Source organism: Trichosurus vulpecula, chromosome 4 (assembly GCF_011100635.1).
Source record: "Trichosurus vulpecula isolate mTriVul1 chromosome 4, mTriVul1.pri, whole genome shotgun sequence".
Classification (NCBI taxonomy): Eukaryota; Metazoa; Chordata; class Mammalia; order Diprotodontia; family Phalangeridae; genus Trichosurus; species Trichosurus vulpecula.
Window position 1 is genome coordinate 82509599 of NC_050576.1, and position 27247 is coordinate 82536845.

At 36.5% G+C, this 27247-nt stretch overlaps 1 protein-coding gene across 1 annotated transcript in view; it reads left to right on the forward strand.

Annotated features, from left to right (window-relative positions):
- Positions 1 to 27247, forward strand: part of PLA2G4A (phospholipase A2 group IVA) — a 165248-nt gene that overhangs the window by 44726 nt on the left and 93275 nt on the right. Inside the window, exons 3-5 of the mRNA XM_036753292.1 lie at positions 7920 to 8001; positions 24148 to 24296; positions 24875 to 24988. Of these exons, the coding sequence (XP_036609187.1) occupies positions 7920 to 8001; positions 24148 to 24296; positions 24875 to 24988 (345 nt within the window). The remainder of the gene's footprint in view (positions 1 to 7919; positions 8002 to 24147; positions 24297 to 24874; positions 24989 to 27247) is intronic.

Below are 27247 nucleotides of genomic sequence, written 5' to 3' on the forward strand. Positions count from 1 at the left end.
AAAGGAGCAAGTATTGTTAATCTGTTTTTAAAAACATACATGTCGAGTGCCGTATTTTATCCTTACAACAAACCTGGGAGGTGGATGCTATTATTATTCCCATTTCACAGTTGAGTAAACTGAGGCTGAAAAAGATGAAATGACTTGCCTAGGTTCACATAGCTAAAAAGTGTCTGAGTCTGGATTTGTACTCAGGTGTACCTGATAGGTCCATTGCTTTATCTACTTTGCCTCCTAGCATCAAGGTCCTTGAAAGCTAGTATATTTTATTTTTTGCTTCTATATCTTCAATGCCAAGCAGGGTGTCTGGAATATAGCATGTGCTTAACATAGGCATATTAAATAAATGAATGAATGAAAAAGCATTTTAGTCCTTAGTTTGTACCAAGCACTGAGCCTAAGGGATGGAGATACAAATTCAAAAGCTCCTATAGTCAGTCCCTGCCCTAAAGGATTTACAATATAATAGAGGGAGACAACACATAGGGGAGTTTTGGCTAGGGATAGACCCTTTGATCTAGAAAGTTGTTAGGATGGTGAATGAGGAGGAGTAGATTCACATATGACCTCCAGGAAAAATGGCAGAGTTGGCTTGACCATGGTTCCAGCACTGGAGAAATGTGTTTATGGTTTGTGGGAGAGTACAAGAAAGAGGTCCAGTGCCTGAGAAGGCTGTGGAGTATGGAATGAAGTGAAGTATGGATATGGATAGAGCCTGTCTTAAATAGAGGCCGAGTCAGGCAAACACCAATCAGGACAACAGCTCTAGAATAGACATTTTAAAGAGGATCTAGGTATTCTCAGCCTAAAGAGCAAGACAGATGCATAGGCTGTCTAGAATATGATCAGGGAAGTAGGGAATGAAGCTCTCTACTCATCAGGATTATATAATGTTTTGGAGATAGGAATGAGATGTAGGGAAACTAGAAGTGGATCAAAGCAAGGTTAAAAATGGAAGAAAAAAGGGAAAAAATTACAAAAAATGGTAAATTGAAAGAAAGGGGATTTTAACTAGTGGTAGATAGTACTAGATTGATTTGGATTAGAGCTATGAATAATTCTTTAAGTGGAAATGGAAGTAATTTTCTTTTTGTAAATATATGGTTCATTTGATAGAACTTGGCTTTAATGTGATGTAACTGGATAGAATCATGATTTTTTTCTTATGAATGTTTTTACTCAGTCTGATACATACCTCTGCAAGACACTCCCTTTCCCTACTCCTCCAATTGATAAGTTCTTCCTGGAGCGTCCATTGTGTGGACAGATTCAGGCCCACCAGCCTTCGTTCCCCTCTTGGTCCTGTTCTTAACTTTTTCTGGATTTCAAAACCATACCCCCTTAATTGCTAGCTCATCATGGAACTTTCAGTTAGTACCTGGGGTCCCTTCATTCTGGAGCAGTGTACCACCCTTTAGCCTACTCACCCCAGTACATCCCTCAGCAAGATCTATCCCTCTTCTGTTTCCTTTTGAAACCTCCATTGTGTGATGGAGCCCACGCCATCCTACTTTCATCCCTTCTGGGCCTTAGTTCTGATTTTCTCTGGACTTCAAAACTGGGCCCTTGCACATGGACCTCTTCTATCCCCTTTCAGCACCCTTTTGTGTGTTATCTTAAATGTATCATGCATTTCTCTTTCCTCCTAAGTGCAACATATGTAATACCATTTAGCCTTTTCTTGATGACCGAGGGATGTTATAAACATTTATTATCCTGTGATGAAATAAAATGATACCCTCAGGATTTACTAAGATATATTGAACTGTTTGCCCCAATTCTAAATAGCCCCAGACTTCTTTGCTTTTAGAGTTCTAAAGTCTGATTTCTGGAATTAAAAAAATTTATTCAGAACCTAGCAAAATAGCAAAAAAAAAAAAAAAAAACGAGCATTTCCATATGCATAGTAAAACAAATAAAATTTCTTTAATAAAAAATTTCATATTGCATTGTGGTTGGTAAATTATGTGTTTAGTATTTCTGCTTTTCTTTATTTTTGGTGAAGTACTTATGTCCCGAGATTATATATTCAGTTTTGTAAATGTGCCATGCACAGTCAGTCAAAAAGATTTTTTAAGCATTTGCTATGTGACAGGCATTGTACAAAGTGCTATGTATAAAAAGAAAGGCAAAAGACAGTCTGTGCTCTAAAAGAACTTGTAGTCCAGTTGAAGAGGGAGAGAACATGAAAATAATTATGCAAAGAAGATATACACAGGATTAGTTGGAGATAATCAGCAGCTGAGAAATAAGTAAACTCCTATCTGTTTTGCATTCAGTAATTACCAGTTCCATCATTCCTAATTTTTCTAAAATCCTGTTCAAGTCCCAACCTCTTTCTTGTTTCTTTTTGTTATATTTGTCTACATCTATGTATATTGAAGGAAATTGAATTCTAAAATCTATTTCTCTCTAAAAATTAATTAATATTTCCTTTAAAACAACATAGAATCTTAACTTTTTTTGTGCCCTAGTCTCCTTTGGCAATCTGGTTAAACCCCTTTCTTAGAGCAGTGTTTTTAAATGCATAAAATAAAATATGTAGGATTATAAAGAAAACCAATTATATTGTAGTATAGTTATATATTAAAGTCACAAGTTCATAGGTCCCCAAGTTAGGAACCCCAATCTTCAGTATTTAGATGCTTTGCTATTTAGCATACACACATATACATATACATAGCATATGTGCCATATATGTGAGTGTGTGTGTGTCTATCTACTAAACAGCATAGTATCTAAATATATAAATATGTGTGTGCATTGATTCCTGATCCATGGTGCCTTTAAGAGTGATGAAATTCCTCTCCTTATCTCTTTTTATTGTTTTTTATATTTTCTGTAGCCTTGTCTGTAATTACAATTGCTATCTTTTTTTTAAATTCACTTGGAGAATAATTAGATTCTATTCCAGGCCCCCACATTACTTTAAATTAAATTACATTTTATTTTTTTTTTTCCAATTAACAAGCATCCTGGTTCCCCTTGCTCAAAGAAAAACACCACATTTATGAGAAATATAATCAAGGAAAATGAATTTCCAAATTTGCCATGTACAAAAATGTGTGCTCTGTTCTGCATATAGTATTCAAGTGTTATTTTTTTTTTGTAAGAGCGTATCACTGGATTTTGCTTTCAAATTAATTCTAATTTCTTCTTCTAGTTTATGTGTGAGTTCATCTTATTCACATTCATGTGTATTTTATTTAGGAAAGAAAGGAAGATAGGAAGAGAGAAAGAAAAAAGGAAAGAAAGCAAAAGAAAGATAGAAGGATATATTCCCATGTAATCCCTTGTATATTGATTTCTGTCTTTTCCTAGTACCTTCAAAACAGAACACAAACACCAGCACACCCCCAGTTACGCTTATCTTCCTCTATGAGCATAAAGATGTTTGTTTGGTATCCCCCCAATAGCATATAAAAGTTTGTCACCTCATATTATTTTTGCCAATTAAACAAATGTTTGTTCCTTTTTGGTTTCTCTTGGCTCTTTTCTTTCCATTTCAAAATATCTACTCAGTTCTAGCTTTTTCATCAGGAATACTTGGAAGTCTCTTTCGTTAAAGGTCTACTTTATTCCTGTAGAATATATTTAGTGTTGCACGTAGATTATTTTTGGTTGCAAGCCTTGTCCTTTGGAATGAGATTCCAAACACTCTTCTCATTTTAAGTGGCAGTTGCCAAGTCTTTTGTGATCTTTATTGTGGCTCTGTGGTACTTGATCTCTCTGCCTCTCTGTCTCTGTCTCTGTCTCTGTCTCTTTCTTTCTCTGTGCCTCTGTCTGTCTGTCTCTCTCTCCCCGTCTCTGTCTCTTCCTCTGTGTCTCTGTCTGTGTCTGTTTCTTTTGTCTGTGTCTCTGTGTGTCTGTCTCTGTCTCCATTTCCATCTCTATCTCTCTGTCTCTGTTTCTGTCTCTCTCTGTCTCTGTCTGTCTCTCTCTCTGTCTCTGTCTGTCTCTGTCTCTGTGTCTCTGTGTGTCTGTCTCTGTCTCCATTTCCATCTCTATCTCTCTGTCTCTATTTCTTTCTCTCTGTTTCTGTCTCTCTCTCTGTCTCTTTCTTTCTCTGTCTCTCTGTATGTCTCTCTCTTGCTGCTTGCAGTATTTTTCTTTAAATTGGAAGCTCTGGAGTTTGGTTATGATGTTCCTGGGATTTTTCATTTTGGGGTTTCTTTCAGGAAATGCCCTGTGGACTCTTTCTATTTTCACTTTACCTTCTCATTTTAAGAGGTCTGGACAGTTTTCCATTTTTCATTTATGATTTTTTGAAATATGTTGTTTAAGCCTTTTTTGCCCTGTCACATGCTTCTAAGGTAGACTGATGGTTCCTAGGTTATTTCTCCCCGACCTATAACATAGCTTAGTTTTTTATGTCAGCTATCTCACATTTCATTCAATTTAAAATTTTGTAGTCTAATATTTCTCTTGGTCTTATTGAGTCATTGTTTTGGATTAACTATCAGGGCATTCAGTGTCATGGTCCTATGGGGTAAGGTATTAATTCTCCTTATTCTTTCCACCCGGCTATTCTAATATGTATTTCTTATTTCATTGCTTAAAGGTATTCTTGTAGTCCTAATGGCCGTGACACTCTCTTCTGTGAGACCCTATGCTCTTGTAGTCCTTATGGCTGCGACATTCTCTTCTGTGAGGCCTTATATTCTTGTAGTCCTAATGGCCGTGACACTCTCTTCTGTGGGGCCCTCCTTGGATTTGTGGAATTATTCTTTTTTCCTGGGGTTACTTCTTAGGTGACTATAAATTTAAGGTATTTATTCTATTTGCCCTTTCCTTCTGTTTCCTCACATCTCCTAACTGGTCTTGGGGCTTGTGCTAGGACAAAACTCTGCTCCTATACTCCTGGATGCTTTGAGTAAATCATGCTTGGTCTTAAGTGAGATGTCTAAGACTAGGCACCTCTTGAAGTAGTAATTGTCATTGTCTAATCATGTGTCCCCCTGAAATTTGGGGCCAGATCACCTGGATGCTGGATTGAGTGCAGACTGCCTGTAGTCTCTAGACAGATGCTTATCTTTTACTCCAACTAGAGGCACAAGCCTGCGCTGGCCTGGACACTGCAAGGTGGGGGTTGTGGAATAATTTACAGTTGATTTTCTTTAGTTTTCTTTATCATTGTTTCTTCTGGAACATGTTTAGAGTTTTGTGGGGATGCTCATGGGGCACCTTGGCTCTTCCAGTGGTACAGTAAATAGAGCGCTGGACCTGGAGTCAGGAAGACCTGAGTTCAAGTTTGGTTTCAATTACTTATTAGCTGCGCAATATTGGCAAATCCCTTCAGTTCTATTTACCTCAGTTTCTTCAGGTGTCAAATGGGGATAATAACAGCAACTATCTCGTGGGATTGTTGTGAGCATCAAACAAGGTAATATTTGTAAAGTGCTTAGCACAGTGCATGGCATGTGTTAGGTGTTAAATAAATGCTTCCTTCCTTCCCTCAAGGACTAATACACTATCATCTTCCAATAATATTAGAATTTTTTCATCTTTACTTTGTAATCAGTTACTCATTGTCTTGGGGCTGTTTTTATATGTATATATAGCAGTCACATTTCTCTATTTTGTTTGCTGCTTCTGATCTACTTCTGGGCTCAGAACCCAGATACACAGACCTCTTAAGCATTTTTCTTATTATTTTCTGTATTAAATTGTATTAAATATGAGTTGATAGAACTCAAATAAAGGTTTAGGACAACATCTTCTGAGTAAGATACAGGAACTTTAGTGTTGGTTGGTTGGTTGTTCTTTGTTTTCGAGGAGGACCAAAATGACATCACTATGTTGGATTCAAGGCAGCGTGTTGTCTGACTGTGGCTGCTTGGACCAATGCGAGGCTCTACCACAGGTCAGGCACAAATAGTCCACATGAACATTTATGAACATTTGGAGTGGAAATGTCTCTAAATTTGCACACGTCATGTTTCTCTTGAGCTACTGCAATTTTGCTTTGCTCATAGAGCACAGCACCTTCTTTGATGTGGACACACCATGATGGAAGATCTAGTGTCTCCCATGGCACACAATTGATTCCAAAGTTCTTTAGAGGGACCTTGAGAGTGTCCTTGTATGGCTCCTTCTGACCTTCATGTGAGCACTTGACTTGTGTGAGTTCTCTGTAAAATAGTTTTTTAGGCAAACATATTTGACATTCACACCATGTGGCTGACCCATAGGAGTTGTGCTCTTTGTGGCAGAGTTTGAATACTTGGCAGTTTAGCAGTAGAAAGGACCTTCGTGCCTGGTACATTGTCTTGCCAGATGATCTTCAGAGTCTTCCCAAGACAGTTCAAATGGAAGCGATATTGTTTTCTGGCATGGTGTTAGTAGACTGTCCAGATTTCACAGGCATGCAACAATGGGGTCAGCACAACAGGTCTGTAGACCTTTAGTTTGGGCAGTACGATACCTCTTGTCTCCCACACTTTGCTTTGGAGCCTTCCAAACACTGAGCTAGCTCTGGCAATGTGTGCGTCAGCCTTATCATTTATGAGTGCATCCCTGGAAAGTGCACTGCCAAGGTAAGTGAACTTATCTGCAGCATTCAAAATTTCTCCATTTGCTGTAACTGATGGTTTCACATGTGGATGGTGTGGTGCTGGCTGGTGGAGAACCTCTGTTTTCTTGGTGTTAATTGTTGGGCCAAAATTAGCACAAGCAGCCTAGAGTTGATCCATACTTTGCTGCATCTCAGCTTCAGAGCTTTAGAGTACAGAGTTTCTGACACCTGAGTGGCACATTGGTTAGAGTGCTAGGCCTGGAGTCAGGACATCTGAGTTTAAATCTGACTTCAGACACTCAACTAATTGTTTGACCTGGGCAAGTTCTTCAACCTCTATTTACCTCAGTTTCCTCATCTGAAAATGGAGATAACAGTAACTATGTCATAGGGTTGTTGTGAGGATCAAATGAGATAATGTTTGTAAAGCACTTAGCCTAGTGCTTGGCACATAGTAGGCACCATGTAAATGCTTCTCCCTACCCCAATTTATTTTGACTGCAGAGACCTTTTTATTTCTTGGTTGTTTTATTTGTGTTCAGAATCAATTGAGTTTGTTGTATGGCTGAACTGCAGATTAACAACTCACTGATAATTTATCATTTTTGAGAATGACCTATGGCACTAAAAAGTTAAGCAACTTGCCCTTGGTCAGTCCAGCCAGTATGTGTCAGAAGCAGGATTCGAACCCAGAATTTCCTGACTTGTAAGGCATCCTGCAGCATTCAAACTAAATAAATAAGGGACTTTACATATAATAAATATTAGATCATTTAGTGCAGAAGTTCTTAACCTGGCATCTCTGAACTTAAAAAAATACTAATTGTATTTTAATATAATTGATTTCCTTTGCAACCTCATCTGTTCTGTTTTATTAACATAAACCATTATCTTGAGAAAGGCTTCACCAGACTGCCAAAGAGGAGGTCCATGAGAAAAAGAAAAGTTAAGATCTCCTAATTGAATGTTCAGAAGATTGACAAAAATTAAACTGGAACATCTGCATAGAAGATTACCACTCTCCCCTGCCCCACCCCCACCCCTTTACCTAGCTATGGTTTCTTTCCTTTTACCTGACTGGGCTACTTCCCAGATCGTTGTGGAACGTGATTGTACCCATAATATGCCTAGAGAGATGGAACAAAGATTTACATTTTTTTCTTTGAAGACTCGGCAGTTTACCTTCAGCTAGCAGTAAAGCTGTACAGATATTTTAGAGTGTGGTCTTAACTTCCAGTGAAATTTCAAGGGGGGTAGGTGGAGGAGTGGGTAAAGAGCAGCATCATAAGGATAGAGCAAAAATGTTTCTGGTATGTGTTCTAAGCTCTTTCTGAATTGGAAGAAATCAATTTGTAGTTTCTTTGGGGGAGATTTTACTTATCAGTTTGATTTGTTTGATTTTCAGGTGGAGCATCAGTATTCACACAAGTTCACGGTGAATGTATTAAGGGCCACAAAAGTGACAAAAGGTGCCTTTGGTGATATGCGTAAGTATTTCTGTTTATTTTACAGGGAGCCTTTTGTAGTTGCTAGTTATCAAGGGACTGGGCTTGATAATAAGCTAGAAGCTTCCCCTTCTACAGCATTTCCCTGTTTGAATATCAAAATTATAGAGCTCTCTTTCTCTTCCTCCCCCAACCAGCTCACCCTGTCAGAACAACACTTTTTATGTTAAAGTAACATGTTTTCTAGTGCCACTTTGAATTTGGCAAAGTGTGTGTGCCTGCAAAATTGAGCTTGTAGATTTTTAAAAAATGACATTTTGGAAAGAATGCTGAGTCAGGAGGCCAGGGAAGCCACTGCAGTGCTTTTACCTACAGAAAGGAAGACATCAGTGTCACTATTTTTCTATTCTCTTCTATTTCTCTCCTCTTCTATTTCTCTCCCCTCCTCTTCTCCCTTCTCCTCTCTTCTTCTCTCCTCTTCTCTTCTTCCCTCCCCTTCCTTTTCCCTTCCCTTCCCTTCTTTCTCTTTCTGTGTGTCTTTGTCTGTCTTTGTCTCTCTCCCTCTCTCATTCTCTTTTCTTCCTCTTTCTCTTAATTGCTCAGCCCCTCTCTCGTTCTCTCTCTGTCTCTGGAAACAGGTGAACTACATATTTAGGATAATGATTAATTAATTCATTGAGAATATTTCCTTCTTTTCTTATCGGAATAACAGTTTTATCAGTGAATGTTACTTCATGCACCTGATGGGGAGAGGGGGGCTAGGTTGGAGATGCAGATACAGAAGAATGAAGAGAGGTCTGGATTACTTCCTAAATGAAGAAACTTCCTTTTCCCCTCAAACTTGGGCTAATGGTATTCTGCAAGTAGCTTAAAAATATTTAGGGGGCAGGGAGAGAAGAAAAGAGGGGAAGGAGAAAAAATGCTAATATTCATTTGTTTGGCAAAATCTCTTCATTCTACCTCTGGCAATCTGTTGGAGTCATCTCTGAACTGAACTCTTCTGGATCTCCATTTTAGCTTGTCTCTGAACCTCCTCTGATTGCTCCAGGCTCTTTTTGCCCACTTTCCTCCCACTCCCTTCAATATTAATAGATTCCCAAATATTTTCATCTATCTTTCACAATCCTGGGTCTTTTAGTCTGTTTTAAAAACAAATGTGTTACAGGAAAGTTTTCCATGAAACAGGTGCCTTTTGAAGGTCACGTACAAGATAGCTTGAAGGGGTACCCTGGACTTCTTTAGTGTTTCTCCCTTGAGCCTGAGCAATTCCTCAAATTAGCTTGAGTGAGCCTCCAACCTAAGGCTGAAACACTCACTTGCCAGGTATATAAAAAACAACCAGCCAAAAACCTAAGCTGATTTTTAAAAATTATCTGTTAAACAAAGCAGATTGTAGCCATCTGGTTTATTAGTACTGGGATATGTCTTACAGAGACTATGGGACTCTTTGTTTTACTCCCTGGGCCTAGAAAAACAGCTGTAGATTACATTGTGGAAATCTGTAGGCCTATCTTTGGCTTGGCAACATGTATTAACATACTAATTAACTATTGCTCCAGTAACTCTTGGCAGGTGCTATTGTAATGCTAATATGATGCAGGAATAAAACAATGCCTCAAGTGTTATATGAAACCTCTTTGTTGTTGTATGAGTTAATATTTGAAGCTAGCAATGTTTAGTTGTTCTTCTTCAGTTGCTTTAGTTGTGTCTGAGTCTTTATGACTTTATTTGGAGTTTTCTTGGCAGAGATACTGGTGTGGTTTGCCATTTCCTTCTCCAGTTCATTTTACAGATGAGACACTGAGGCAAACAGGGGTTAAGTGACTTGCCCAGGGTCACGAAGCTAATAAGTGTCTGAGGCCAGATCGGCACTCATGAAGATGACTCTTTTTTTACTTCAGGACAGTCACTTTTTCTACCGCATTACCTAGCTGCCCATAATAATTTTAAGTGCAGTAAGAAATTATATCTTAATACCATCATATTCGTGCAGTGAGTGTTGTCAGGAACCTAACACAGATTGCAACTGTCTAGAACTTAATAGTTAAGTCTTAGAATCATGTCTGAATCTCAAAACAGTTAAGCCATTTGTTCATGGTCATAGTGTATCAGAGGTAATCCAGGTCTTTCTAATTCAAAGTCCAATACTCTTATCTACTATGGGGATGGCCTCTCTAGTGGATGTTGGAAAGGAGGTTGCACCATAAACATATCTTCATAATTATAACCTACTTTAAAGGTAGAATTTTCATAAGCAAAGAAGATCCATACTTTCAGAATATTTCCATATTCTTATTGGGTTTTGCCATTTAAATGCATTTATAAATATTTCTTGAAAGTCATAAGCATATTTTAAAATAAGTAAGTTATGCCCACATGGGTCAAAGACATTCCCTAGGAAAATTTGAATATATTTTATTATTATTACTATTAAATTATTTGGGTTTTTTTTTTGCTTTGTGGCTATTGAGAATTATAAGTAAAAAAGCTGCATTAAAATTTTCTAAATCATTTTGTCAAAAGAAACACTTCAATGAAATCATACTTTACAAATTTATTAAGGGCTCATACCTATCACTCAATGAAGAGCACTTAGTAAATAAGTAATACAGTGCCCAGGATGATCTGAAAAGACCTTTTTTATTACTTTACAATATTCATTTTTAGCATTAGAGCCTCATTCATTCATTCAGCAAATATTTATTAAAGCCCAGAGAGAAAACGTGTCTTGCTTGAGGCTGTATGCTTAGCTATTCAGTGGTAGAGCCCTGTCTCTCTGTCTCTTAGCCCAGGGTTTTTTACCCTGTTTCATGCTATCTTGTACTCACAAGAGGCAGTATTAAGGTATTATCATCTTTGTATGATGATAGACACTGAGCCACCATTGCTATGGCACCAACTTTGAGTTGATTATCGAATAGAAGGAATGGTTTTGTGGCATTTCAGCCTTGCTTAGTTATCTGGATATTTGGTGTATGCTTATACATACTTACATTTGTATACATATATATATATGTATATATATATATTCATGTACATATGCATGCATGTATACATACACATGCATTTATGGAATAGTGTCAGAAGTAAAATTGGTAGCTATTTTTTAATTGTTCAAGGCTAGCCGAACTATTAAATTCAGAAGGTCTCTCTCATCAAAATCATTTTTAAATAAAATGAACTTTCTAGAGTAAAGTGTAGTGGTAGCTACTACTCCCTCTCCAAACTTGTCCTACCCATGCTACACCCCTTCCCCTGCTTCCATGACACTATTATTCTACCCTATTGAAAATATAAATAATTTAAAAATTTTATTAAACTATATACCTTTCATCCTGTCCTGACTTTACACAAATTATCTAAAGGATATCAATATAAAATGGTTCATGATGAAAGAGGCGAGATGAACTGCCCGCTGTGTGGAGAACTAGATGAAACTACTCTTCATATATCTGGAAAATAGATGTGGAAAGAGATTTCTTTAATCGAAAGTCTCCTTTGTTGTAGCATTCCTGTGTCATGTTTCCAAATAAAGATCAGATATAAAGATCAGTAAGAAAGCCTGTTAAAGTACAAAGTAAAGATTATTTTCTGCTTTGCCTCTCAAGGAAAATAATGAGGAAAGTCAATGGAAGAGTTCCCAATTCACCTAATTCAAACCATTTCTTTTTTACAAGAAGATCATTTTGGTGATTTCCCCCCAAAAAGGATAGTTTGAGGTTTCCATGAGAACCTCAACCTTTTTTTTTCTTCACATTTGCCATGCTTCTGTGGTTAAATGAAGTTCATTTCTGATAAAGCTATAATGAGATATAGATCAAGTCTCTAATTTTCTGGGAACTTGTTTTTCTCTGCTTAGGCATTATGCAGACTTGCTCTGAGAGTATGTCTTAGGCAGCAATGCTTTTGCGACCCTGGCTAAATAACTTACGTTACTTACTATGTGCCAGATACTGTGCTAAGAGCATGAGATACAAATACAAGATGACAGACAGTTCCATCCTTCAAGGAGATTACATTATAAGAGGGAAACAACACATAAAAGGAAGCTGAAAAAGAAGAGATGAAGTTACTTGACATGGGGGGATGGTAGAGAAATTCTTGTGTCATTAGTGAGCCTAGAAAGGAATGAGGACACGTGTTTAAATTGGAGGTTCTGGAAGAAACTAGCCAATCAGAGGGAAAAGCTGTAAGAGCAGAAGATACTTCCATTGTTTAGAGTACAGGGGTGGAGTTACCTTCCAGGGTGAAGAGATTTGTGTGGTAGGAATTAAGTTTAGACCAGAGGTTCTTAATTTTGGTTGTATCAGTGACTTGTTTTGTAAACTAGTGGAGTCTATGGCCCCCTTTTCAAAAATAATGCTTTTTAAAATGGAATATAATAAAATACATAGAATTACAAAGAAAAGCAAAGATAAGTGAAAGTAAAGATTCTCTTCCCCCATCCAAGTTACTAGAAACCGTGGAATCCATCCATGGAGCCTGATATTCCAGATTTAGAACTTGTGGTTTAGAGTAATCTTACTTCATGTTACATAATAAGCTCTAAGTGAATAAATGACTTAGATATAAAAGGTTACTTCATAGACAAATTAAAGGAGCAAAAAAGAAATTACCTTTTGAATCTATAGTTAGGGGAAAAGTTCATGAGCAAAAAATAGGAAAAACTATAGAAGATAAAATAGACATTTTGATTATGTAAAATTATAAATATTCTACCCAAGCAAAGCCAATGAAGTTAAAACTAGAAGGGAAATACAACTGGGAAAATTTTTTGGCAGCATGGTTCTGTCTTGAAATTGTCATTTCCAAGATGCATAGGGAACTGATCCAAATTTATAAGAATAAGATCCATTCCCCATTTGAAAAATGGTGAATGTATATCAGTGGGCATTTGTCAAAGTAAGAAATTCAAGAAACTAATATCCATAAGGAAAAAATGCCTAAGTCACTAATAATTAAAGAAATACAAATGAAAGTTACTCTGAAATTATACCACACACCTGTCTGATTTGTAAAGTCGACAAGAAAGGAAAATGATAAATGTAGGGGATTTAGAAAAACATTGATATGCTGTTGGTAGAGTTCTGAAGTTGTTGACTAGTTCAGGAAAGCAATTAGAATGAAGTGCCAAAAGTGACTAAACTATGCACACATTTTGACTTAGCTATGACCCTACTAGGCCTATACTCTAAAGAAATCAAAGAAAGAGAAAAAGGAACCATTTATCTAGAGAACCAGTATCTCTAGAAATTCTTTTTGTGGTGTCAAAATAGTGGAAAGTAAGAGGGTACCCATCAATTAGGGGATCGCTTACAAATGATGATATATAAATGTAAAAGAAATAATGTTGTACTATACAAAATGATCCAAGGAATGGTTTCGGAGAAATCTGGAAAGACTTGTAAGAACAACACAGTGAACTGAGCAAAACCAGGAGTAAAATCTATACAATTACAATAGCATTATAAGGAAAATTAACTTTGAATGACCTAAGAACTCAGATCAACATTGTGATCATCTATGATTCCAGAGGATCAATAATGATGAACATTAACCACCTCTTAACAGAGAGATGATGGATTATAGGTACAGAAGAAAACATACAAAATTGTATTATGTGGCCAATGTGGGGATTTGTTTCACTTTGACTATGTATAATTGTTCCATTTGATTTTTTAAATTAAATTTTAGTTTTTTCAATGATCAAATATTTATTTTTACCTCTTGGCCTTCCAGAAAAACAAAATCCTTTTCATAAATGTGCATAATCAGGTAAAACAAAAAATTTCAATTATCTACATCCAAAAATGTATGTCATATCCTCCATACTTTGTCCATGACCTCTGTTAAGAGATGAATAGCATTCATCATCAGTCCTCTGGAATAATGATTCATCACTGAATTGATCAGCCTTCTTAAGTCTTTCAAAATTGTTCATTTTTACAATATTGTTGTGATAATATGAATTGTTCTCCTGTTTCTGCTCACTTTACCCTGCATCAGATCAGATCTCCCAGACTTTTTGAAACTTTTAATTTAAACATTTCTTACAGCATAGTGGTATTCCACTACATTTGTGATTTGTTTAGCCGTTCCACAATTGACGGATACCCCTGTAGTTCCCAGTTCTTTGCCTCCACAGAAAGGGGTAACTATGCATATAGTATTTATTACAAGGGTTTTTTCTTCCTTTTAAAAAAATTGGTTTGTGGAATGGATAGGAAATAAATGCTTGTGTTTTGAAAAAAAACATTCAGACTTACTATGAATCTATGGTGTAGCTACTTAAGAAACCATTAACATTCCAGTACCCAGGCAATAAAAGTTGATAACTAATATTTTCATAATATTTTAAGCACCTTTATATACTTTATCTCATATGAGCCTACCCTCTGAGGTACAAGCAAGTACTGATTAGAGCAAATAATGTGGTCATATTTTAGAATTTGAACTGTGTATTTGTATTAAGCTGTAACCAATTACTACATTTTAAATTTTACCTAGAGGTAGCTAGGTGAGTAGAGTGCTGGACCTGGATTCAAGACTTGAATTCAAACCAGCTTCCGACACTTACTAGTTTTGGGACATTCAGTGGGCAAGTTCCTTAACCTCCCTTAGCTTCAGTTTCTTCAGCTGAAAAATAGGGACAATAATATCACCTACTGACCATGGTATTTATGAGAATCACATAGGCTAATCTTTGTAGAGCACTTAGCACATTACCTGGCATGTAGAAGGATACTTAATAAATGCTCCTTTCTTTCTCTTTCTTTCTTTTTCTTCCTTTCTTCCTTCCTTCCTTCCTTCCTTTCTTTCTTTTTTCTTTCTTTCTTCCTTCCTTCCTTCCTTCCTTCTTTTCTTCCTTCCTTCCTTCCTTCCTTCCTTCCTTCCTTCCTTCCTTCCTTCCTTCCTTTCTTCCTTCCTTCCTTCCTTTCTTTCTTTCTTTCTTTCTTTCTTTCTTTCTTTCTTTCTTTCTTTCTTTCTTTCTTTCTTTCTTTCTTTCTTCCTTCCTTCCTTCCTTCCTTCCTTCCTTCCTTCTTTCCTTCCTTCCTTTCTTCCTTCCTTCCTTCCTTCCTTCCTTCCTTCCTTCCTTTCTTTCTTTCTTTTCTTCTTTTCTTTCTTTCTTCTTTCTTTCTTTCTTTCTTTCTTTCTTTCTTTCTTCTTCCTTCCTTCCTTCTTCCTTCCTTCCTTCCTTCCTTCCTTCCTTTCTTTCTTCTTTCTTTCTTTCTTTCTTTCTTTCTTTCTTTCTTTCTTTCTTTCTTTCTTCTTTCTTTCTTCTTTCTTTCTTCTTTCTTCCTTCCTTCCCTCCTTCCTTCCTTCCTTCCTTTCTTTCTTTCTCTCTCTTTCATTCATATATATACGTATGTATGTATGTATGTATGTATATATGTGTATACAAATAGTATGAATGTAAATATGTGTGACCAGTATTTGCAATAAATAAGACTGAGCTGTAGCTGTCACAGGTATAATTATCTCATAATTTCAATATATAATGTTAAATTATTTTACAATTGTGTATCCTGAGACTTAGAGAAGTGTCCATAGTCACAAAAGCATCAGAGGTGAAATTGGAATAGAGATCTCTGCCAAGAGACCTAGTCCAAGGCTTGAAAAAATTAAATCTCCTTTTGGAATCAATTAAAAATTAATAAAAATTATGTTTAAAATAGTGATAGAGATTGAGGGATAAATAATGTTGAAATATGATAGAGTCCTTCTCTATGCTGTGCTGCCTATTAATCCAAGGGGAGAAAATGAGAAAGTAGGGGAAATTAGGAATGCCATGTTGTCTAATTTTGAGGAAAGGACAGTGACATCAGATTAGTGAGAGTCTTCAATGTCAGTCTAAGAAATCTGAACTTTGATTGATGGATGGTCTAGACCTCTTGGAAATGTTTTGAATATATGAGTGATATGACCATGTTTATTCATTATGAAGGCAATGGAATGACTAAGACTGGAATCTCAAGGAACAGGAAGTATCCTTGAAATAAATATCAGCATGGATGAGATCACAGATCCATTTGAGTTGAGTTAATTTTCACAAAGAAAAATAAGAAAAAAAGAAGTGAAAATTCACATCATTTTATTAGCATATATTATCTTCCTTATCACTGGTTCTGTGGTTTCCTTTAAAAAGTAAGTGCTGGTTTTGTTATGTTTTGTCATTTATTATTCTGTTAATCATGCTCATTTGCTAACTATGGCCATGCCTTTCAATGTTTATCTTTTATCTTTGTTTCCCCATGAGGACACTTCACTATACTAATGAAATTATAGATTGAATCTTTATCCCCTAGCTTTGTGAAGACTAGTCAGGTTCAATCACAGTGTTTTTCTTTTCTATTCTCTTAAGAGAAGCGATAGTTTGTAGAACTGTTTATTGTAATAGGAAAATGTTATTTCTTTCCTCTGTGAAAATAGATTTATAGTAGACTTGGCAATGTCAAAAGTATTGACTAACACTGTGGATTGCATGGCATTCTGGTAAATACCTGGCGTGCCTCAAAATACTTGTTTTGTCCACACAGTGGGAAATATATCTTTTTTTCCTTCCTCTCATGTTTTTAAGTCTTAAAAGCTAAAGTATGACTCAATCAGTGTACATCTCTTAGAACTCTTTCCCCTATAAATTAGGGCACCATAGCAATTTCTAAAGAGTAAATTTATTAATGACATATTCAGTATGGTCATTTTTTTGTAACATAATAACTTCAATACATACATATCTACATCTCAAGGTCTTATGAACTTTATTCCTGCCAAGAGAAATAATAACTTTTTGATAGTTTTGTGTTCAGTTTTTTTAAATGAAGGATTTTCTATAGTTTCTGTACATAGATGAATGATTTGCTTGAAAATTCCCTACAATCCAAACAAAAAAGAAAGATCATGGTGAGTTTTTAAATACTTTTTGTTAAAAAAATGGCATTCATGTTGGCCCATAGCCACCTTCTGTCCTATCTTTTCTGAATCATAAACACTTAAGTGTTAACCTGCAATATTGCCCTGCAGGTGAAAGGCATTGATGAGTCTTGATTTACTAATGTTTAGGATATGTTTTCTGGTATCCACCCATACTTTTTATATTTGAATCTACCTAAAAGCAATTATCTACCAACAGTCTCTTCATGGAACGTGATTTCACTGTGAGTAACTTCAAGAAAAAGTCTCTCCTGTATCTGCTTATCTTGCATTTTCTAACACCTGGGAGAATAAAAGTGGGTGTGGAGGATTGTAGATATCTTTAAATTTCATACATTTTATAGAACAGATGAAATTATTTCCCTATTTGAAATATTCTTGTGTTTTATGAACTTTTTCAGTTTAGCTTTAAAAATGAGAGGCATCAAAATATGGAAACAGTTGTTAAAAGAAGAAATGAAAACCATAAACAATCATATGTAAGAATGTTATACTTTATAATCAAAGGGGAGAAAATGAGGAAGTTGGGGAAAGTAGGAATGACATATCTAGTTTCAAGAAAAGGTGAGAAAAGTAGAGTGATATCAGATTAATGAGAGTCTTCAATGTCAGTCTAAAAAAATTGAACTTTGATAGATGGATAGTTAAGACCCCTTGGAAATGTTTTGGTGAGAGCATTCTATAAAGAAACTTGGAATTATGTAAAGAAAGTAACTAAAATTTTCATGCCTTTTGACGTAGAGATTCCACTGATAGACATATACCCCACAGAGGTCACTAACAAAAGAAAGGTTCCATATAAGCCAAAATATTTTATAGTAGCACTTTTTTGTGGCAGCAAAGAACTGGAAACAGTAGCTTCCCATTGATTAATACTTAAAAAATTGTAGGGCATGAATATAATGGAATATTACTTCATTTTAAGAAACCTGGATCAGGATGAGTAGAGAGAAGTATGAAGAAACATTTCTAAGAATTGCTAAAAAGTGAAGTAAGCGGAGTCAGGAAAACCATACATACAATGATTACAAAATATAAACAGAATGGAAAAAATAAAAACTGAATGTTGTGAGATCAATGACCAAAGTGGCTCAAAGATAAGTTATGAATCATTGAGTGTTTATTAAGTCTTACTATACCAGCCACTCTGCTAAGCACTGAAGATACAAGTAAGGTGCTAAAACAGTCCCTGTCCACAAGGAGCTTACATTCTAATGGGGAAGACAACATATAAATAAATAGATGCACGTGGAGAAGATGAAAGATAGCCTGCACAACATACGGCCTGCAGGCTGGTTATTACCCTCAATCCGCCAAAGGATTTTGGGGTGGCCTGCAAAAAATGTAGGGTCACCACTGCACCTGTTTGCCATGTGACCCACAGCAAAAATAATCATCGTTCTGTCTCTGGTCTAGTCTATCTGCCACCTGAAGAAGTTTAATGTATTTTAATTTCAGTCCCTACCTACTGCCAAGTTGTGCAGGTCTGCCTTATGGGGAAAAAATTTAGTAACTAGGGGGACATGGAATGGCCTGTTGCAGAAGATGATGTTTGATCTGAGTCTTAGAGGAAGTTGGACATTTTAAAAGTTTGAAGTGAAAGAGAATATTCAAGGCATGGGGGCAGTCAGTGCAAAGGCATGGGATGTAAGATGGACTGTCCTTCCACGTGCTGTATGTGGTGAGGCTCTCACTTGGTCCAAGAATAATAGAATCAGGCAACTGAGGGCTCTTTGCTAAAGTCTTTAGGTAAACCGTGAGGCTGGGTGTGGGTATTCTATGGTGTGTGTGTGTGTGTGTGTGTGTGTGTGTGTGTGTGTGTGTGTGTATGTGTTGGGGGTAATTATCCCAGTGGTTCCTGTGCAGCTGTACTTGAGTAACTGCACAGGGGTCACCACAATGCCCAGTGAAGAAGGGGAGGGGTTGGGAACTAGGGAAGGGCTGTAGCTGGAAAATTTGGGGAGATGATGAGTGCAGGGCATAAGGTGGTTGTGTTGGATGTAGCCCTATTGGCTGTTGCTGGGAGGGTGGGATAGACTCCATCTTTCCGTCAATGGAGTGGTTGATCCTTTATCTCTTGGTATGTCATAGGCTTTATGGCCTTACTCTGGTAATCACTGTCCTAGGAAACTCTCTGAGACTGTTTTATAAAGGAGTTGCTGTTCTTCATTGGTGGAGAGTGTTCCAACGTTGAAAAAAATTGCAGATCTATTACCATGCCCCATAACTTATTTTTTTCAATGGAACTAAGCTCAATGAGAGACTAGGTGGCTAAGTAGATAGAGTGCTGGGCCTGGAGTCAGAAAGACCTGAATTCAAATCTGGCCTCAGGCACAGGTAGTTGTGTGACCTTGGGCAAGTAATTTAACCCTGTTTGACTCAGTTTCCTCATCTGTAAAATGAGTTGAAGAAAGAAATGGCAAACTACTCCAGTATCTTTGCCAAGAAAACCCGAAATGGGGTCATAAAAAGTCAGACTTGACTGAAATGACTGACCAACGGCAAAGTTCAATTAACACTCTTACTTTTATATAGGAAAAAAAAAAAACCAGGGACTAGAATTGTGCTATCTTTGGTATAGGGAAGTATAGGCATATGAGGAAATACCAGTGAAGGTCAGAACCTCCTTTGAAACTTATAGTCTTAGATAATTGCCTTGAGTCCTCAGAGGTCTTCCTGTTTCAAAGCTGGCTCTCTATCTACTCCACCATACTTTTTGTCTGATTCTTCCTACATGTTGATGAAATATTTAATAAGGAAAAAAAATCAATTTTACTTTATGATATAAGCCTGCCTGGCGTCATATTTTAAATTATAAAACACCAATATAACTTTAACTTTAAAAAAGCCAAGGTGCTGTATACACAAACACACACACATACACAATCACGCACTCACGCACTCATGCGCTCGTACACTCACGCATGCATGCACTCATATTCTAACAATTAAAGTTGTCCCCAAATGGAATCAATTGCTTTGCAAGGAAACAGGATATTTCCTATCATTGGTGGTCTTTAAGTGAAGCCTAGTTGGGTACGTATGGACTTCATTGAGGGTATTCTTGTGTAGATTTGGGTTGGCTAGATAACTTTCTTGATCTTTTCCTACTTTTAGCCTCTGTAATTCTAAAGGGTAGAAGACAAGGCAGCAGTTGGCTATGGGCCAACATGAATGCCCAAGCATAATGGAAAAAAGCAGTTTTACCTTCTGGGCTGGTTTTATACACAAGCATAGAACCAGTAAAGTGAAGTGAGAATAATAATCCCATTGAAACAATACAGAGCCACAGTCATGAAATAAATATTCAGGTTTGTTCACTATACTGTATTTACTGAAGTAGGAAAGCAGACTGATTTAGTTTCAAAAACTTTTTAAGAAGGATTTTTAAAATTACATTCAACCATCAGTGAATCCACAAAGTCATACTATAATATGAAAAATGCACCACAGTTTTGCATATTCTCTTGTGATTGTAAACTATATTTTACTAGATTTTCATAGTCTGTCACCTGCACATCTGAGCACCATAGTTATAAAAAATGGCTCTGGCTTGGAACTATATTCCATTCCACTTTGTAAGCTAGTGTTCTAATTTACTTTATTCTTGGTCTTATTTGAACATTTTAAGTAAAATCTACTTAACAGCATAAATGGATGTTTAGCTTTTTTATTCATAATTGGTAACAGGGCAGAATAATTTTGTGGCCTGGGGCCAGTCAGTCAGTTGGTTTTTCTCTGCCAAAATGATCATGTTTTGTTTGGGTGTTGTTATGGAATGATCTTTTAATTCATTAGATTCCTAATGCTTTTAAGCTACTAGTCATGGTATCATAACTATGAAGGAGGGGTAAGATCTTCATGACAGAATTTTTGGCCTTCCTTCTTTATTTTCCTTGTCTTGTTTCTCATCTCAGTGACAGAAAATATGATGTTATATTCTTTTTAAAAAAATTAGGTTTGTAACAGCTATTGTTAGAAGTGAATATGGGTCAAACAAAAAGAGCTTCTTCTCATTTTCTTAAAACTGTTGCTATGCCATATTAGGTCTGCTTTCCAAGGTGATCAGGGAATAAGGAAAATAACATATAGTTCCAAAATATTTATAGATGTTTTCTTGTGGTGGCAAGGAACTGGAATTAGAGGGAATGTCAACAGTTGGGGAATGGTTGAATAAGTTTGTGGTATCTAATACTACTATTCCACAGAAATAATGAGTAGGCTGATTTTAGGAAAACGTGGAAAGACTTCCATGAAATAAGACATAGTAAAAAAAAGCAGAACCAAGAGAACATTGCGCATAGTAACAACAATATTGTTCAAGAGTAAATGTAAATGACCAAGCTCTTCTGAGTTATATAATATTCAAATAATTTCTAAGGATCTGTGAAGGAAAATGCTATTCATCTTCAGAGAAAGAACTGGTTTATGGAACTGTGTATTATATGGTTTCACATATATATCTGTGTCAACGTTGGCCTTCTCTAGTGAGGGGTTGGGAGGGAGGGAAACACCTTGGAACTCAAATGTAACAAAAATAAAAAATAAACTGTACTTTTGACACTAACAACCCCTTTTCATAAATATTCTGCCCTTTCTCAGCTTTCATGACTCAACTTTCCTGCTTTTTCTTCCTGTCTGTCTGATCTCTTTTCATTTTTCTTTGCTGGACCATCATCCATCTTCTGCTGATTAATTATGGGTATTCTCTGTCATGGGTACTCTTTTTTTCCTACACTTTTTGTTGGTCCCCATTATTTCACTTACTATCTCTCTGCAGAAGCCCCAGCCCTCATCTCTCTCCTGAACTCAAACCTTTCATAGCCAGCTGCCTGATGGATATCTCCAGGAACAGAGCAATTCAGCCAAGTGATTACTTCATGTTCCCTGAATCCACATTCATCTCTTGCCTTCACTGACCCTTCACAGGCTGTACAGGCCTGGAGCGTACCCCCTTCTCACTTCTGCCTCTGACAATCCTAGTTTTTCTTCAATGTTTAGCTCATGTGCTAGCTCCTTCAAGGCCTTCTCTAATCCCTGTAATTGTTAGTGCTCTATCCCTTTTTCGAATTACTTTGTATTTACTTAGGCCCTTAAAGACCATCTAGTCCAACTTCTTAATTCTGTAGGAGGAAAAGCCTGAAGTCTAGATGAGAGTAAATTGATTTGCCACGGTCATGCATCTAGTCAAAGTCACAAAAATTTGAACTTGAGTCTCTGACTTCAAGCCTTTGATATTTCAACTGACTGTTTTCCCTATCGATTTCTCAGTAGAGTGCTAACACTGAGAACTAACACTGGTCTTTAACTTTTTATTCACATTGAGTAGAACACTTTGCATATAGTAAATGCTTGTTGGGGGTAAGATGGTAGATTGAGACATGTAAGCAGCAGTATGCTGGATTTGGCTCATACTGAGTCTCAAGAGCTGCTACTTAAATTTTCAGGAGTATTTACACCTTAAAAATCAAGAAATACTACAGATCAGGGCTTCATTTGTTGTTTTTTTGATTGGCTAGACAAGAAAATGATGAAGAACATATTAATAATTCACATTAAACTTTAAAAGTGTATGGTGTATAGATTTTTCCTCCAGAGAGCTGTTACACATTTACCAACATGCTCCTGGACAGAAGCAACCTTGAGGTTATCCATTCCCAATCTCATTTTAAATACGAACAAATGGAGGCCCAGAGGTTAAGAGACTTGGAGAAAGTCACATAAGTAGTAAGTGTCAGAAGTGGGATTTTCAACTCATGTTTTTTTGACTTCATATCCAGCACTCTTTTCAAAGCACATATTTAATAAAATGCTAATTGCATTGAAATGCACCTAGTGCTTAGACAATATTATCTGTAGCTACTATGAATCACCGATATCCTGCCTCTGACAAAGCAGAAATGGTGGAAGACCTGCTGTTGCTTTAGGCAGATGTTCATAGGATGACACTGATTTTTGGAAAGCAACCACCCTTCTGGATAAGTTGCTACAGCACCAAAATTCTGAAACTAATGGTGCATGTTGTTTCATGTTGTCTATGTGAATAGAGAAGAGCAGTATCTAATATTCACCAATAGGAGTGTGTGTCAAGACTTAGATAAGACTGAGATGTGAAGCTGTTTCTGTCCATACATTACATCCTTTCTTGTACCACATATTTGGCTGAAGAAAACAACAACAACAAGGTGAGACTGAATCAGTGTTTGGACGTCAAATTGCCCTATAGCCATATAAACTGGAAAATACAGATGCAGGAGAATTGTTCTTTTCATTCATTCATTTGTTCATTATTCATTCATTTGTTCAATATTTATTCATTCATTTTCTAATGCTGTACTCTGGCTTTATTGCTCAGGTTGAGAGATGTGGAGACAGGAAGCTGTGGTGCCCCATCTTCTAAGTACATCTTAGCCAATTTCAAGTCTAGGGCCCAACTCTGCCATTATTTAACACTTACCTTGACCTTTACAAAAGATTCTGGTAGTAGAAGTCAGAGCAGAAGGCTCACATTGAGCCTTTATTTTCTATTTTCTGGCCATTTTCCTTTATAGTAATAAGTTATATTTTGGCTAAAAGTGAAAGTCATGGAATTATAGAGTTGGAAGGGACCTCAAAGATCATTCCATCTTATCCCTTCATTTTACAATAAGGAAACTAAGATAAAATTATTTTCTCAAGGTCCCATGATTTATTACTAATACTCCATGTTCTTTGCATCATGTTATATTTCTTCTCTTTCTAAAAACAGCATACATGCACAAATCCATAGATTCTTCTTAGAATTGGAGAGTCTGTCATCTCCTCCTCCATAACTGTAGCACTTTATTATATGTTAAAAGTTTCCAAAGCCATAGTGACCATTAGAAGGATAATGTGGCCTGGTGTAGAAAATTCCACTTTAAATGATGAAACCTCAACTCTGATAATGTCCATGTCAATTATTCATTGTGATTCTCTCAAACAGCATTTGAACTTCCCTATTTCTTAATTCTCTCTGGAAAAGAGTATCTCCTTACAAGGATCCTGGGAAGGCCAGTAAGCTTCTGTGGAAAAAGGTGTACTATATAAAGCTCTTCTACTAGCCCATGATATACTTTAACCATTTGTCTAAAATGAATGCTTTCTCACTCTGGGTTTCTGGCTATTTATCTAATCTCCAACTTGGTAAAAAGTAATTTGATATTTCAAGTCCAAATAAATTGATGCCACCCATATTTCTTATTTATAGTTGTTTTTCCTCCTCTTCATTCGGTATAGTTGACACTCCAGATCCCTACGTGGAACTTTTCATCTCCTCAACCCCTGATAGCAGAAAACGGACAAGACACTTCAATAATGATGTGAATCCTGTGTGGAATGAAACTTTTGAATTTATCTTGGACCCTAATCAGGAAAACATTTTGGAGGTAAACAGAAAATGAGATGCATAATTTGAGAGGCATTTTGGATAGTCAGGAGTCATGCAGAGTGCCTTCTGATATTTTCAATATGTCATTTTGAGGTTGATGCTTGGTTCTCACCTCCCTCATTGTTTCTACATGGTGCTAGACAGTATGACAGGTTAGCACTCTCCATGGCATACCTTTGGGAATATTTGTGTCTAAGTGAAAATGAATGAATTTGGGAATGGGAAATTCTATTCCATTTTATGTGTACTCACTCACAGGGAAACTTCCAACCAGAAAGAGAACACTGAACTAGACAGGAAAAAAAAATCTGTATGCATTTCCAACAGTTAAATACTTCTAGTAAAGGTGAATTTTTCAATCAGAAGTCTATGAAGATAAAAATAATTACTTTTATAACTACAGAATTTTAGTAACTAATGACTTCAGAGAATTTCTGCTTCTTATATTTTGAGTATAGCTCAACGCCATTCATGTTTTATTTATAAGAACGAGGCTAAGGTGTATTAATAAATTGCTCAGGGAGTCATAGCAAATTATATATAAGTAACATATGCTTTATCTTGTCCTTACTTTAGATCACATTAATGGATGCCAATTATGTCATGGATGAGACACTAGGCACAGCAACATTTCCTATTTCCTCTATGAAAGTGGGGGAGAAGAAAGAAGTTCCATTTATTTTCAATGAAGTAAGTATCCAAACTCCTCACTGAATTCCTTCATTGAAACCTTACTGTCAATAGAGGTTCTCCTAGGTTCATAAGGCTATGTCAATTAAATGAGCATAAGCTCTGGTAGCTACTGCTAAGTTTGAAAAGCTTTGACTCCTGGTTCAGCAATAGGACAGGTGTCCTAAGAGAAGCAGCCTAGCTAATTGAGAAGAAGCTTTTTCACCAGCAGCTTGGTCTTCAGGTGATGAAGGGTAATCTCTCCAGTGGAGGGAGGATCCACATCTATGCAATTCTTTATGTTTTGAAGTGTTAGAGTGCCCAAGCGAAAATACTTTTTGCCCTTCTAATATTTAGAGCCCATTACAAACAATTGAATTCAACAAACATTTATTAAGCATCTACCATATGCCAAATACTATGCTAAGTGTTAGGAATACAAATTGACAAAATGAAAATAGCCCTCATGTAAATTAGTTCTTTCATAGTACCTCTTCCCACACAGTCCATCACAGTTACCTCTCAGTTCCCCCAATATTCTCTTCTCTCTGAAAGGTACAATAACTGTATCCATATGTGGAAGGGGTATTGTAGCTGTTGTTACATTTGTATGTGTACTTATTACTTCTCTTGAGGACGTGGACTGCTTTGCCTTTATTTTTGTATCTCTAGAAGGCACCTCAGTACCTGGCAAACCACAGCAGGTGCAAAATAAATACTTCTTGATTGATTATTATAAAATTAAATGTTTAAGTAGTTATATTTGAATTCCCATAAAGCTTGTTCTATTTTGTCTTAAATAATCCTTACACATTTCTATTTGGTTGTTGTTGAAAGAAGTAGGTAATTTATGTATGTGCCGTATTTCCCCACTTGATTGTGAGCTTCGTGAGCTTGGGGACTTTGCTTCATTTAATCTTTGTGTTAAATTTGGTGCACAACATAGCACCGTACACGTAGTATATGTTTAAAAGACCCTTGTTGCAGTCGAAGTCAGGTAAGGTGGCTATTGGATCTATAGGTCCAAAATGTCAGTAGTTACCTTAGTACAAGTATAAATAGGCCCAAGAAAAACTGGATCACACTGTCCAATCTCACATATAATCATGATTTTTTTTGTGTGTGTAAGAAATTCAATTTAATATAGAAAAGTTTTCATACTTTGTTTCACTCTTGCTTAACTTTCTCTGTACTCTACTTCTTTCTCCTTGCCTGCCACATCACCACTCTGGGAAACTTCCACCCTGGGGCCCTCCTGCCCTCAGTGGTGATTTCCTCTTTGGGAACACCATTGGGAAGGTCCCCCGTCTTCTTTTACCTCATTATTGTCTCATCTTTCTCCAGATTATACCTCCTTTTCCCTCACTTGCTGCATTGCCCTGCGATGATATTTCCTTATTCCCCCACATTTCTAGCACCCTTATGTATGCTGTCTTCTTCCTATAGAAAATAAGCTTTTTGAAGGTAGGGACAGCATTACTTTCTTATATTGTTATCCACAGTGCTTAGCACATTCTCTGTCATATCATAAATTCTTTCAAAAAGCTCTCTCTCCCTCTCTCAAATAGAATTTTCAAAGCCAGCACATTCTTTGAATCTTTGTTCAAGATGACCCCTTTTCCTGTGATGCCTTTTTGTTCATAACATTGTTTACATATAATGAATATTAGTAAATATTTACTGAATTGGGAATGAAAATGGTACTTATACAGAAGCCAAGCAAATGTTCCATCGACTGTCCCAGAAGCATCCTTCTTGAGTCAATGTTGAAGGCATATCCAGATTTCTGTTTACTTAGACAAAGATGGAAATGGTGATCATGTATTATGGATTTAGTTTTTTAGTAGTTCCGTCCTTACGTTTCGATTATCAGTAACATATATGTAGACAATCGAGACTTGGATCATATCCAAAATTTGTTGCTATTTGTTTCAGGTAAAGATTCTCCAGCAGACAATTAACATACTTTTCTAATACACTTTCTTAATATACTTTGTGTTTTCCAGTTGTCTGCAGTCATAGAAGGTACCTCTTAATCTCAGCAACTGCAACCTATCTAAAACAGGCAATGAAGTATACTTTTATACTGTCGTTCCTTAGTCTAGGGACCAGACTTCTTCTCCCACCACTTTTCCAGGAAAGCCCTTCTTGAAGAGAGACAGACAGTTTCTCAGGAATAACAGGACTCTGTAAAAATGTATGGTAGCAGGCATAAAATAAATGGAATATTCTTCCTTTCTCTTACTTCTTTAAAAAAAGGTTTTTTGGTTCAACTATATT